At 49.6% G+C, this 14,044-nt stretch overlaps 3 protein-coding genes and 1 non-coding gene across 4 annotated transcripts; all 4 read left to right on the top strand.

Moving 5' to 3' along the window:
* The first annotated feature begins 4,251 nt into the window (after nucleotides 1-4,251).
* Nucleotides 4,252-4,322, top strand: SMAC4_13485. Its single transcript has one exon. It is a non-coding gene; the product is annotated as a tRNA-Gly (tRNA).
* A 1,159-nt stretch (nucleotides 4,323-5,481) lies between these two features.
* SMAC4_00769 (uncharacterized protein) lies at nucleotides 5,482-7,901 on the top strand (the record flags this gene model as incomplete). Its single annotated transcript, XM_003349829.1, has 5 exons — nucleotides 5,482-5,607; nucleotides 5,670-5,795; nucleotides 5,856-5,957; nucleotides 6,138-6,738; nucleotides 7,222-7,901. The coding sequence occupies 5 exons, from the start codon at nucleotides 5,482-5,484 to the stop codon at nucleotides 7,899-7,901; spliced, it is 1,635 nt and encodes a 544-aa protein (XP_003349877.1).
* Nucleotides 7,902-8,515: 614 nt separating this feature from the next.
* On the top strand, nucleotides 8,516-12,030 carry SMAC4_00768 (uncharacterized protein). The gene is made up of 7 exons (XM_003349828.2): nucleotides 8,516-9,101; nucleotides 9,208-9,465; nucleotides 9,567-9,668; nucleotides 9,735-9,792; nucleotides 9,857-9,926; nucleotides 9,979-10,852; nucleotides 10,940-12,030. The coding sequence occupies exons 1-7, from the start codon at nucleotides 8,982-8,984 to the stop codon at nucleotides 11,636-11,638; spliced, it is 2,181 nt and encodes a 726-aa protein (XP_003349876.1). The 5' UTR covers nucleotides 8,516-8,981; the 3' UTR covers nucleotides 11,639-12,030.
* Nucleotides 12,031-12,398: 368 nt separating this feature from the next.
* SMAC4_00767 (uncharacterized protein) lies at nucleotides 12,399-13,430 on the top strand (the record flags this gene model as incomplete). Its single annotated transcript, XM_003349827.1, has 3 exons — nucleotides 12,399-12,629; nucleotides 12,800-12,952; nucleotides 13,011-13,430. The coding sequence occupies 3 exons, from the start codon at nucleotides 12,399-12,401 to the stop codon at nucleotides 13,428-13,430; spliced, it is 804 nt and encodes a 267-aa protein (XP_003349875.1).
* Nucleotides 13,431-14,044: the final 614 nt, after the last annotated feature.

Below are 14,044 nucleotides of genomic sequence, written 5' to 3'. Positions count from 1 at the left end.
TCAACCGTGCCTCTTCAACCCCGAATCAGGAGGAAATACAAGGCTACAGCTCTGGCAATGGGACGCTACCCTACCCGCCAATCCGCCCTGCACATGCAACCTCCACAGTAGTGTAGCGCGGCAGCTCCATCTGTCAAAGCAGACTGGAGCCGCCTCTTGAACCTTCTTCTTCTGGTGTCTTGACCCGTCACCAGAGGACCCTGACGTCGGTAGCCCGAGATCCGGAACTTAGCGAAGCCTGTCGTCGGCTCAAGTATATACTATGTGGATTCGTTTGACGTCTCCTCTTTGTCTCCTCCTTCTCCACGCCCATTCAACTCCAATCTGGGGAAGAACTCCACAGAAGCCCTACGGCCTGCTTTTTGCTTCAACACCACATTGCCCTTTGGAAGATGACGGCGAAGATCATGAAGAATGGACCCTGGTCGCCGTGGCGCGATCCCTGACCGACCGGCCGGCGGACCGATACTCCACATGCAAGCCAGATCGCGACCACGACCTTGAGAGTCTTGCCAGTCACACTGTCAATTCTGATTTGCTAACCGTCCTCTCACCCCTGTACGCAGTTTGCCATACCTGTATTGGATAGCCAATAGGCACCTTCCTCCAACGCCACATCGCTGAAGTGTTGCCGCAACCCCGATCCTTGGACGTCCAAGAACGTCTTCTCCGGACATTGGACGGCTCCATCGCCCGTATTGGGAAGCAACATCTCACCCTGCCTGCGTCTGACCTTGTAAGTAACTGATTCTCTTCACGCTGACTGAAGAGAAACCATAAGCCTGACACAGCTCATATCAACGCCTTGTTGGACATGAACTAATCGCAAGCGCGCGGACACGTTTCCCCAGTCTCACTTTGGTTTCCCTTGTTCATCACGATGCTACATTCAAAGCGACCTAGCGCTTCCTTTGCGCCGTAGTAAGCACACGGAGCGGACATCTCATTGATCATCCGGAGATTTGGTGACAAATGGTCCAGCTTCGGCATTTCCTGTTAATGGTACTATGACCTGCCAAAGAATCCGCAAACCTATAGCTCAAAGCATTTGAGACAATGCCTGACAGCAGTGTTTTTTAAGCAAGACATGTGGCACGGTAAACTGGCTGTGTTTTGTCAGCTAACAGTGTTGATCCAAGGAATCGAATTCAAATGGATGGAACTTGCCACTCCTCCATGGTCCTCAGCACAACAGATGAAAGTGCCTCACGAGAGCCTCAAAGTTCTCGGCAACTACCGAGTTACAGTTTTTGTCTTCTCTATTTTTCTGCGAGATGGGCTTTGGTGATGGGAGACAATCCACATAGGAATCCCTTTAGCCTATCCATCCGGTCTAGGTACTCGTCTGGGCGCCTGGGGTCGTCCAAGGGCGTTTCTAGCGCAGACGAGTAGGCCGAGCTGACAGCTAAGCTGTTCATGAGCTTTCCCTGCTGTACGGGCATAAGTAGACTGACAACCAGAATTCCAACATCCAGGAAAATATTGATATGTCCGTGGTTAAGACCGCAAACTCGTTCAACATAAAGCAGCCTTGTGCATCAACCCCGGCGGCGATATATTGTCTTATGCACCCCGCCATTTGTCCCCGGAAAAGGGACCGCTCTTCCATCAGCACACATCCCGTATACTCAAGCAACCGCAGCTACGCCGAGTTCATGTCAGCTTCGTTTCCACTGCGCCGGGCAGAGACGTGAGGTTCGATGGATTGGAAGAGCTATTGACCTTCCTTTTAGGGACGAAGTAGGCGGCCCGCACAGATGCACCCCAGACTTGACACATTGGCATTGGTTTGACAATATCATGGGGTCGGACCTCAGACCACATGGTTGTGGTGAAAAACATCTTTGCTTCTTCTCCGCTTGCATCCGGAGGATCGCACTTGGCCCGACTGGACACGACGTCGGTACCGAAGACCCTTTCCAAGACCGTACATTCTGTAGATCATAGGGGTCTGCCGCCCCTCAGGAGTCTCCGGTGCCAACTGAATGCCCGTTGTCACCACCTGCCGCTGCTTCTTTTGTTCATGGACTGATCATGGTCCTGCTCGAACATACTCACCGTGGCTAAGAGTTCGTGGCACAAGTGTCCGGCTGCTACGCCCGCTGGAGGTTGACAAAACCTGGTCGTTGACAAAACCTGGTCACAGACCGAACAAGACAGGTTATCTTATGTCAACATCGAGCCTCTCTGGTAGCCATCTATCTCCAACAACAAGTTCCCCGGTACTAGTGAACGAGAAGCAAAACTCACATGATCAGCCGTTGTGTTTTCCATACCTACCTCTGCATTCCTGAACCAAGCAAGCCACAGAGAGTCTAGTCTTCGGCATTGACGTCCAAGCGGCAAAATGAAGGCGTCAATCAGCATTCTGCACTGCATGCCAAAACCACGTGCCGGTAAATATCGCAATGGTCACACGGGCGGGATGGGATCGGATTGAAGCAGTAACCTTCCTCGCGTTTTCCTTTCTCGGATATCATCATCTCACTTGCCTACAGGACCTACTCTATGCCGCTTTGGTGTTGCGGAGGGAAGCACAAGGGGGATCACGCACAGAACCGGTGGGAGTTCAGAGTTGGGCCGTACCAAGCTTTACTGCTATACTACGGTATCTACTCTGGGGGAAAGATGAAGCATATCATGATCGGCAAACACCAATACCTGGAAGAGAGACCACGTACAAGTTTCTTATCAACAGAAGATCAGATGTGTGATCCTTACTTTCTTCAGCTATAGGTGCAGGACGACCGACTCAATATACCATATCAGATGGTAGGTGACAGTGGGGTTAGATAAGCGGTGGTAAATTGCTGGTTAATTAACATGACGCTACCTTTCTATGAGGGCCGTACGCTGCTCATGATGATTATCACGTTAAGTTGACGGTCTGATGATGGGTCTGTGTGGTTAATCGCTGGGCTTGTTTGTCCGAAAACCAGAAGTTGTCGGACTGCTCTTCAACGAAGCTGCAGGTACTTACTGAGAAGGAGAACCATCGCTTAGATGAAGACCGACCCCCAGATATTGAACATATTGATCACTCAATTATGTGCACTTTTTTGACAGTTGATTTTCAAAGAAGACTGACAGCCTCACAACAGTCCCTGCTCTACCTACGGTTTTCTATGACTACTTAGCTGTCGCCAAACTCAAACTCGAGCATTCACAAGAAGAGAAACCCCATCCCTCCACATAGTCCGCAAATTGCAAAAAAAAAAAACTAAAAAAAAAAACTCTCACCACAACAAAGCAAGCCAAATCAACGCCGTGCATCACCATCGATATTGGTGGGATACATACCTTACCTCTCCAAAGGTGAGGTGGCAGATGTACTACTAAAGTGCCGTTAAAACCCTCCCCCAGTTCGGCACTTACTTACACTACATGTACATCACGACCCCTGTCTCCCCCACAAACCGCTAACGACTGTAACCTACCTTACTGTAGAACTCCCGTCCGCCATTACGCACCCAACTCGGACATATCCTCCGCCTGCCGTGTCATCTCCGTCGAGGATTTTCACTGTTTCCCGGCACTTGTTGATGCATTTTGCTCCTCCTCCTCCTCCTCCTCCTCCTCTCTCTAGGGTTTTCGTTCATGCTCGTGAGGGTTCCAGCGGGCTCGGAGGTTAATCCGCCTTTGGGAAGATATGCGGTAGGTAGGTAGCTTGATATTCAGATAAGCTGGGAAGGGCTGTACTTGGTTAGGTAGGTAAATCTAGATTTTTGCGAATTTTTCCTTCTTTGCGAGGAACAAAAAAGAAAAGAAAAAAACGAGTATCTTCTCTGAATTGTATGGATATTCTGAAGTATAGCACACTCATATGGCTAGAGGCTCACAGAACTGTTTGTTGTGAAAGTCCTAGACTTGGGAGTCTTAATCGCGACTACCTAGCCGCAACAGGTGCTTGCAAGCTGCAGCCCTCGGAGGTAGGTACTCGATCCGCCGCTAGTCACGGCAGACGGTCGATTTTGAAGACCTGAAGAGTAGGTATCATTTGCTTTTGCGCGGCACAAAAGATACGCGGTTTGTTTCATTGGACACTAGACAATATTGAAGTTTCGGAGGGAGATTTCGGGAATGATCTTTACATGCTTGATACCCAGTTGCTGGCCAGAACTTTGGCAAATTTCCAGTGTCGTTGGTGATGCCCGGACCAGGAGTGTGTGTCAGAATTGTTGCAGTAACTGCAGTTTGGAGCGTCTGTTATAGGCCAAGAGATCGAAGCGATCTAATGTCAATCAACAAATAGCGCCAGTGGTTTAGTGGTAAAATCCATCGTTGCCATCGATGGGCCCCGCGTTCGATTCGCGGCTGGCGCATTTCTTTTTTTGTTTTTTTTTTTTCCTGGCTTTTGTTTTTTGCGATCTCTTCTTCTCATTGTTCCTTTTTTTCTCCCTTTTCTTTTTTTTTTTTACAGACTCTCTGTTCCTTGCCTACTTTCCTAAATGCTATCCTAGTAATTTACTTTTTTCCTTGTGAGTCGGCTTAATTTACATAGTAAGCTGGATCACGATGCTCCGACAGAAACTACTTATGCACACATTGTTCTTTGCAAAATGTAAACAAACAACTAGTAACCATTTCGTCTATCCTCTGAGAAACTTTTGACAAACGAGGCATTTCGTTGTTTTATTAAATGCGAAGTTATTCCCAGAGCCCTTCCTCAAATTCTGCAACGTCTTCTTCTAACGCATGCGCAAACAGGGCAGCTGCGACACAACGCCCACCAGCAGCCTCAAAGCCGTTCGGGTGGTCTTGGCTTTTCAGTACCGATATCTCACAAAAATAGTGTCTGGTATATTCAAGGTAACCTCCAAGGTCTTGAAAATACTTGTGTGTTAGTTTTACTGTTTGAATTTATCACGCTGAACCCGAGTGTCTTCTGTTTTTTTTTTTTGGTGGGGGGGGGGGGGGGGGGGGGGGGGGGGCGGCGATGCGTTTAGCGGCACGGTTTTTCGGTCCGTTCTTACAAGTTCATGAAATGAAACTGCACCTGCCTGTTCAAATAGGAGCACCGAGCTCTTATCGAAGTTACGCCCAACTCCTTCACCTTTAAGTTTCCAGATGATGCAGACCTCGCATATGTGGAATAGAAAGTGCAGGACGAGGGAAACTGCCCCTGGGCATTCTCGCATGGCGACTTCCATTTGTCATCCTCTCACAGGAATTTTATCACGGCTGTTCACAAAAACCTCTTTCCCATTTAACCCGACGAATATCTTGCTCGGTTCCTTACCTGCTCCTCGAAGTGAACACCATCCGCCGCAGAATGTGCGTTCATCATTCAGTTGGTATTGCGCCTCCGTTCCTTGTTAGCTCCTACCAACCCGTCCGAATAGTGCGGTACGGTCCATTCCTTCCTACATCATCATCCTGTAGACTACCAGGAAGACTTCTTACCATCAATTCAGGAAGGCACCGTCGCCGTTGTACGCTAAATATTGAAAACCTCTACAGAACGCTAAAACCCTCGTAACAATGGGAAGCACAACCCTTGACAAACTGAGTGAGGCCCTCCTTACCATCGATGACCTTGGAGATCCCAGCTTTCTTCAAAAGCAAGACGTGATTCGGGACACCGGCATGGAAACTTCGATACTACAGGTGCGTACTATTGTGCCCAACATTTCGACCGAGGTTTCCAGACACTAACGGAATCGTGATAGATTGTTCTGGTTGGAGGTCGCTCTTCCGGCAAAACCTCTCTCTTGGAGAGGCTCACAGGATGCACCTTCTTCCATTATGTGATTGACAATCTTAATGCCAAGACCCTCGCAGATACGGTCGAGCAGGTATATCAACTCCCTTTTGATCACCCAATGCGTTGAGTTCCCCGTTGACCACGATTACAGGCAGCAGCTGTGATGGGCCTCCGGAAGGGCCGTGAGGACAATGAAGATGATGTGTCCCTGTACAGCGAAGATATTTTTGAGATTCAAATCTCTGGACCTCATGTATGGCGTTCTCTTTCTCTAATACTCCCACAACTAGGTAATGCCAGGGCTATGCTGATCAAACGATCACTCCAATCTAATCTTGCATTTATCGACACTCCGGGCCTGATTGGTTCCGAATCTCTTGGTCCGTACATGAGCAGCAACCTTCCACGAGCGTAACTTGAAACTGACAATTAGTTTGAAGACAGCGAGGGGAAGAAGAAAAGGTCCATGATAGACGGCATTGCACGGAAGCATCTCATGAACGAACAAACCATGTATGTCACAGCCTATTCCCAACTCTTCTCGTATCATTATCCTGTAAAGTCTGCCAATCATGACTACGATCATAGCATTCTTGCAGTTATGTCGCCCTTTTCCGATCACGCCAAAGAAGACGTTCTACAACTTGCCAAAGCCGCTGACCCACGCGGTGAGAGGACGCTATGCGTCCTGACACACGCCGATGTACGAACGTCTAGCGTACAGACCACTTTCCATCCGTTTCAGGAGGATACACACGGTTTGGGCTGTTTTTGGGTCCGAAATCGTGGCGCTGGCAAAGGTGAGCTTAGCGCCGGCCAGGTCAGGGCGAGGGAACTGGCACTTTTTGCCGAATCTCAATGGGCCAACTTCTCTGGACTTGAGGCTGAACGGACCATTGTTAACGCCCTGAAGAGTGCGTTGCAAATGCCACTGAGGGATCTTGCCAAGGAATGCCTTGATAGACAAAGGACTACAGTCCTAGTGCGGTTGTCTTCCTGCAAGAACGAGCTTCTGGCGTTAGGCCCCGCGATAGGTACGCCTAACAGTCAGCGCGAGTACCTGATGGAGCGCGTATCAAACTTTAAGCGACTGGCTTCTGCCGCACGGGAAGGCCATTACCATGGCGCTGATTGAGCCTTCGGCACAAATCTTGTGTACAGGCTTGTCTCAAATATTACCGAACTCAATTACGAGCTTTGCAGCAGGATGCGGAAAAGAGGGCACCGCTATTAGTTCCAGAAGGAGGTGGATGATGAACGGGTTGATTTGAGTTCCCAGAACGATAAGGAAGCTTTGAACGAACTTCGCGATTGGGCTGCTTCTTGCAAAGAACTTGGGCAAATCCCGCAGCATGAAATACGAAAAGGAGAGCACTGTGCGTTCATCAAACCGGAAGATAGTCTCATCAACTATCTGAAGGCGGTGACTGCCAAACTTCCGCGACGGGGACTACAGTTAATTGTAAGTTTGAGGCCGAGCGGACCAAGAGGAATGCCGATGGCTAACTTCTCTACAGCATGGGAATTCGATTTTACCATGATTTTCCGAGAACAAGCAGCAAAATGGGCCCTCCACGCCAACTATCTTATGGAGTCGGCCATCATCACTGTCCATCGCTTCATCTATGAAGTGATGGAAGACGTCTTCGAGCATCCAAATGCTCGCAAAGAACTACAGGACCTCATGAGCAAAAAGATTCTCAAGGGGTATAGGCAGGCATGGGACCACAAGGAGATTCTGGTCAAGATGGAACTTGGCTGCCGGTGTCAAACATACAACCCGAACCTGGAGGAGGCCATCATGAAGATAGGCTGGGAGGACTCGCGAACAACTTTGGTCGAGTCCTACCACGATCAAAAGCGCCAACTCGGTTCTGAAAGGGCATTTGACGCCGCTGTGGAGGCTGCGTTTGGCTCCTGCGCACCGGTCGATGAGCTTCATGACATCTTGCAGGCCTACTACAAGATTGCCACCGACAGATTCCCCGATAACATCTGTCGGCAAGCGGTCAGCTATTTCTTGCTCAAGGCAGACGAGAGCCCGGTAAAGATCCCCACGGCAGAGTTCATTGCAAACTTGAGCGACTCGCAGCTGGAAAGGATTGCTGGCGAGGATGCGATGACGAGAGCGAAGAGGCTGAGTCTTGAAGCGGAGCTCGAGCCTTTGGAGAAGGCACTGAAGGTGTTGCGGGAGTAAAGGATTGAGGGCGTTGACGGAGCAAGACTGTCAGGTTGGGTTCAATACAGACTTCACGGTGAGGTAGAAGGAAGAAAAGATGGGTATCTTTCTTGGTCAGGTATGAGCAATGTCTTTACTACATTTTTTTATTGTTTTCACCCTTTCATGGTTGTTCACATCAAGATGACAGAGCGTAGGCCGCGAAATCAATGAGACCAGGCAAACAAATAAACTACCAACAAGCAATACCTAGACTCGCTAGAGCGACAGCACTAGAAATCCTTTGCAAAAGACCAAAAAACATGCATCAATTTTGCTGGGCATCGGGCACAAAAATCACCGACTAATGTAATCTCCGTTTGTGGTGGCGCCAATCCCGACCAGTCAGTGATATTTCAAGGCTTCACGTCCGTTGTATTATCGGCAGTAGACATCCACTTACGGGAGAGGCCTACTATGCGCCGCGGGATGGTACTCGCAACTTTGTTTGTCCCAACCCTTTCAGTGTTCACACCCTCGACAGCAATAGCTGGAAAAAGATGGCTTCAGACCTGAATCGAACATGATAGTGGTGACCAGGCTTGTCGGGCAAGTGGGAGGCCATTTTAGGCTTCAAATGAGCTGTTTGTTGCAAACAGTGCCCATGTTGGAGAAGGTCAAGGTTAGCTACATACGAGGAACCGCTACGACTAACCACCTTCGACGAGAAGGTCGGAGGTAATTCAGGCGAAGGGAATTGGAGGATAAATACACGCTCTTCTCGTGAGTTTCTATGTCACTTATCCTCTGTCATTCATCCTTTCCAGCTCTTAAGGAGAAGATTCGTTGTCATCCTTACCTATCTTCAACCATAGGGGCTCTCGCATGGACATTTTCGACAAACTTCTGCTTCAAAGACCAAAGTTTCCGCAGCCAGCACCACCAACACCACCGCCAACATCATCGTCATAAGCACCAGTGCTACGTCCGCTACCACAATCACCAGCGTCATTATCAGGACCAACACTAGTACCAGCACGGCCAGTCCCAAAAAGACCAGTACCAGCACGACCAGCACAAACATCAGCACTAGCAGATCCTTCTATTCTTCCTGTCAAGATGAGCACCCCACACAACAGGGTTAAAGGCGTCCAAGGTCTCGACAGCCTAGGAAACCACATCTACCTAGAGAAGCAAGATCGTCTCAGAGATATTGGCATCGACATACAGACCTCCCAGGTAACTAACTCTCCCGTCCCAAACTGTCCCAGTCTCGTCGCACATAACCAATACTGCCTCACCTTACCTCAAAAATCGAAAACTAAATTTTTCGTCTGCCTTCTAGATCGTCGTAGTAGGCGGCCAATCCTCCGGCAAAAGTTCACTCCTCGAACTCCTGACCGGCTTCGCCTTTCCCCGAGGCCAGGGTCTCTGTACGCGGTATGCCACGCAGATCACACTGCGCAGGAACCCGGCTGTGAGCATTGTGATTTCGATCACGCCAAGGAATGATTGTGGTGAGGAGCTTAAGGCGGAGCTGAGAGAGTTTAGGAGGGAGTTGGAGGAGTTTGATCCGAAGGAGTTGGGAATGATTATTGAGGATGTGGGTTCTTTTTCTTGCTTTGTTACTGCTGAGATTTCATGTCCTGGTAGTACTTTGGTGAAGAGTTGATGGATGGCTACTGACTGGGGATTTTCTTTTAGGCTGCTGCGGTTATGGGCATTCGTTCCGGTGATAACAAGGACGACACGTCTTTGCCGATGTTCAGTGATGATATCTTGAAGGTTGAAATTTCGGGTCCTGATGTGAGTCAAATTTCCCATGACCCTGTCCCATGGTGGTTGAACCAGCCAAATTTAACAACAATGCAGCAACCTCACCTTACCGTCATCGATGTGCCTGGACTGTTCCAGGTTACCGGGGATGCAGGTCAGTAGTAGCATAGGCGCAGTGAAAGTGGCACTTGGAGATATCTGCTAACATTTTGAGCCAGGAATCACTGAACTGGACAAGACCATGGTGGAGAGAATGGTGAAGAGATACATGGCAAATGAGAGAACAATGTATGTCAACAACCACGCCCCTTTGTAGTCCCTTACACTGACGATCCCGAAGTGTTCTAGCAGTTGTACCTGCTCTTTCTGATCCAGCCACGGAACGCATCCTTCAGCTGGCCAAGGAAGCCGACCCGTCCGGTGTCCGGACTATTGGCGTTCTTACCAAAGCCGACTTGGTCTATGAGAAAGCCGTCCTCAGCAATTTGCTCAGGCAGGTGCAAAGTAGTACTCTCAAGCTAGGCTACTTCATTGTTCGTAATAGAGGTGCCGATGAAGACGACCTCTCTGTCGACCAATGCAAGCTTAAGGAACGCGAGCTCTTTCTCAAGCCTCAGTGGAGTGAGATAACTCGCATTGGCCGTACTGGAGTTGGAGCTCTCCGCGTTGAGCTTCAGAACTTGCTGATGGACCTGGCCAAGCGTGAACTGCCGAAGCAGAAGGCTGAAGTCATGAACAGGCTCTCTGATTGCCAGGATAAACAGAGAGAAATGGGGATCGCCAGACCGGATCCTGTCACACAGAGAGAATACCTTACGAAGCATGCCTCCAAATTTGAGCGCATTTCTCGAGATGCGCTGGAGGGACGATATGGAGTGAACCCAATCTTCGCCGAAAAGCCCGAACTTAGGCTGATCACCAAAATTATCAGTTTGAACGAAGGGTTCTCAGACCTGATGTGGAAAAAAGGTCACTTACGCAACTTCGTGGGTAGCACTCCCAAGGAAAAGACGAGTAGATACGACGCCGACGGCTCCGAACAGTTCGAGTACGAAAAACTGGCAAACGAAGCCCATGGTGTCGCTTCTTCGTTCCCAGAACTCAGGAATGTCTTCCCCAACGACAGTTTTGAGTGCGAACCCCCTTCAGATGATCCGATCATGGAACACATCGGGCAATGCCATCAGGAGAGCAGAGGTCCGGAGCTCGGAACGGTATGTATCTCCATTTCTGCTTGCCTTGGTGCTTCCTTGTTTAAAGTTAGGTCTAGTCTGTACTGACCTTGCCACTTTCTCATTCAGTTTGGCGGATCGATGCTCCCCATCACCTTTCGCGAACAAGCTCGAAAATGGGCTCCGATTGCCGAGGCCCACGTCCGTACGGTAATCATCATGGTCCACTGCTTTATCAAGCAACTGCTCTCCACCGTCTTTGTCGACGAGCGCATGCGCGACGAGCTCTGGGATTCAGTGCTTCTCGATACGCTTGTGAACGCCTACAGCCGTGCCCTGCGCAAGGTTGACTACCTCATCGGCATCGAGCTCCGGAGTTGCCCATCAACGTACAACCATTATTTCGCCGATAACATGCAGAAGTCGCGCACGGAGAGGTTGGAGGCCCAAGTCGCTGTTCTGGAGAAGGAAAACCAGGCTCATGAGGATAGCGCACCGGTAAACACAAGGGCCGAGCTGAAGAAGATGGTCAGAGAGAAGAGCAACGCTGAGCAGGTCAAGGAGGATATCCACGACACGCTGAAGAGCTATTACAAGGTGGCCAGAAAGCGGTTCGTCGATGTCATGTGCCAGCAGGCTATTGACGACCACTTGCTGAACGGGGAGGAGAGTCCACTGAGGATTCTGACGTCGGATATGGTGGCCAAGATGAGCGATTCGCAACTGGATCGGATTGCGGGAGAGGACGCCGCTACAAAGAGAGAGAGGAAGATGCTCGAAGATGAGATTGCGGGGTTGAATACTGCCTTGGATGTTCTGCGAAGCTGAAGAGAGGAGCGGGAAGATAAGAGGGAAGGAATGAAGAGTGTCTTCGCACAGACTCCGCCTGCTTCATCCTAGGCCAAGTGGCCGAGAACCTTGATGGACCGCTCATGTTTAGTACACTAGATCCCATAGAAACACTTTCTCCTTTTCTTTTTGTTTTTCCCCCTTATTTCTCTTTTATTCGATTTCATACCGGTACATAATCCGCACATGTGCCATCGTTTAGGTTCAACTCAACATTTTGAATCAAGGTCAGGTCCCCAGTCAACGGTCGTGGAGCTCCGGCTCGTGAGCACGGCCTCAATTTATTGCGAAAGCCTTCCGAAAGCCTTCCGGTGTTTATCCCCGACGTACATCAACTATCCGGCCATTATCAATTATGTGGCCTGATTCCAGAAGTATGTGACGTCTGATTCTCAATCCTTGAACGCCTTTCCTTACCACTGTCCCATCTGATCTACGATGTTCCTGAGAAATTCCCATAAACTCCAGGTCCCTGCTTTGGAGTCCGGACAAATCTCCGGCAATATCTTTGTCTAATACCACCCTTCGAATATGCAAAAGATGATTTGTTGCCCAAGTTTTTGTCCATTCTCATTGTGCTCTTCAATGAAGGCTTGGTTGCTTCCAACTTCTGCGGATCAGCACAACTATCAGGTACGCAAAAACCAACGAACTGAAAATATTGAGCATCATTACCTAATCTACCGAATTCCGCTAATTGTCTTCTCATTATTTGGTGTATGTTGTTCTAATCATCGTCATGGTTGCCAGCGCTGGAACAACTCAAGAGAAGCCCGTCACCCCGGGTGATCCTGTACAAACTGAGCAGCAAAACAAAGTCCTGAGCAGCCCCGGTCAGCTTGAGAAAGAAGACAAAACTCTGGGCAATCATGTCCATATCAAGAAAGAAGACAAGCCCCTGGGTGAACATCAGTATCTCGAGAAACAGGATCAGCTTCGCGATATTGGCATTGCTACTGGCACATCCCGGGTACGTCAGCCTAAAGATCTGGCCAAGCAGAAGATCTCTGAACCGACGAAGATATCCATTAGATTGTTGTTGTTGGGAGCCAGTCTTCCGGCAAGAGCTCTCTCCTTGAGAACTTGACCGGCCTTTAATTTCCACGTGGTCCGGGTCTTTGCACTCGTTTTGTCACACAGATCACTCTGCATCGTGGCGACTCTTTTGGAGCCACAATAACCATCATGCCGTCTTCGTCATCCAGTTCGGATCGGAAGTCATATTTGAAGCGGTTCCGGTACACGGTCGATGGTGACTGGCAGATTTCGGACTTGCCGAACATTATCAGCGAGGTGAAGAGTCACTGTGCCTTCTCCGTCTTCTTATCTACCAGTTCTAATTATTCAACAGGCCAGCACGTACAAAGAGATCATCCTCAAGGTAGGCCGGGAGGACTTGCGAACAAATCTGATCGAGTCCTACAACAATCGAAAGCGCCAGCTCGGTTCTGAAAAAGCATTCGACGCCGCTGTGGAGGCGGCCTTTGGCTCTCGCGGACTGGTCGATGAGCTCCATGCCATTTTGCAGGCCTACTACAAGATTGCCATCGACAGATTTCTCGATAGCATCTGTCGCCAGGCGGTCAGCTATTTCCTGCTCGAAGCAGACAACAGCCCGGTGAAGGTCCTCAAGGCAGAGTTCATTGCAAACTTGAGCGACTCACAGCTCGAGAGGATTGCCGGCGAGGATGCGATGACGAGAGCGAAAAGGCTGGCTCTTGAAGCGGAGCGCGAGCCTTTGGAGAAGGCACTGAAGGTACTGCGGGAGTGAAAACTTTGAGGGCGTCGACGGAGAAAGACTGTCAGGTTGGGTTCAACAGACGGACCTCGAACGGCGAGGAGAAAGCGCCATGTTTTCAAAACAAATAGGTGTTCGGAGAAAAATGACAAAGGATTGGCAGTGGGATCAATGAGCTCAGACGGACAAACACAACCAACAACAAGCAAATACCAACCTAGAGCAGCAACACAAGAAAATGTTCTTAAAATTCCCCAAGACACAAAAGCATGCAGCATCTTACTGGCATCGCATTTATTGGGTACTGTACTCTCCGTTTGTACTGATTCCAGCCACCACAAGTCGCTTCGGCTCAACGCGCCGCGGCCACCGTCAAAGACCGTTGCCGGATTTATGTTCCACCCAAACGTGAGGACACTCAAGCGCGAGGCCTACCACGCGCACACTACTGCGTCTTGGAGCTGTTAATAAGGTGGACAGAGGACGCATTGCTACGTTGAAGTGCGATTCCAAACGTCTGAACGCAGGAGGACGATGAAACGTTGAGCGATGAACGATGAACATGAATGGCGGTGGCGTTCCCCGTTTGTCGGCTCCGTGACCGTTCTCCCGTACCCATTCCCGTTTGTTGCGTGTGCCTTGCGGTT

Source organism: Sordaria macrospora, chromosome 3, assembly GCF_033870435.1.
Source record: "Sordaria macrospora chromosome 3, complete sequence".
NCBI classification, from domain to species: Eukaryota; Fungi; Ascomycota; class Sordariomycetes; order Sordariales; family Sordariaceae; genus Sordaria; species Sordaria macrospora.
Note: the sequence above shows the minus strand (reverse complement) of the source record. Positions and strands in the feature narration are given on the sequence as shown.

Bases quoted from the DNA above. Each gene is read 5' to 3' on its own strand.
- SMAC4_00768 (XM_003349828.2), top strand. From the start codon at position 8,982: ATGAGCACCCCACACAACAGGGTTAAAGGCGTCCAAGGTCTCGACAGC. The intron at 9,102-9,207 runs GTAACTAACTCT...TCTGCCTTCTAG, and splicing joins TCGACATACAGACCTCCCAG to ATCGTCGTAGTAGGCGGCCA. The intron at 10,853-10,939 runs GTATGTATCTCC...TTTCTCATTCAG, and splicing joins GAGGTCCGGAGCTCGGAACG to TTTGGCGGATCGATGCTCCC.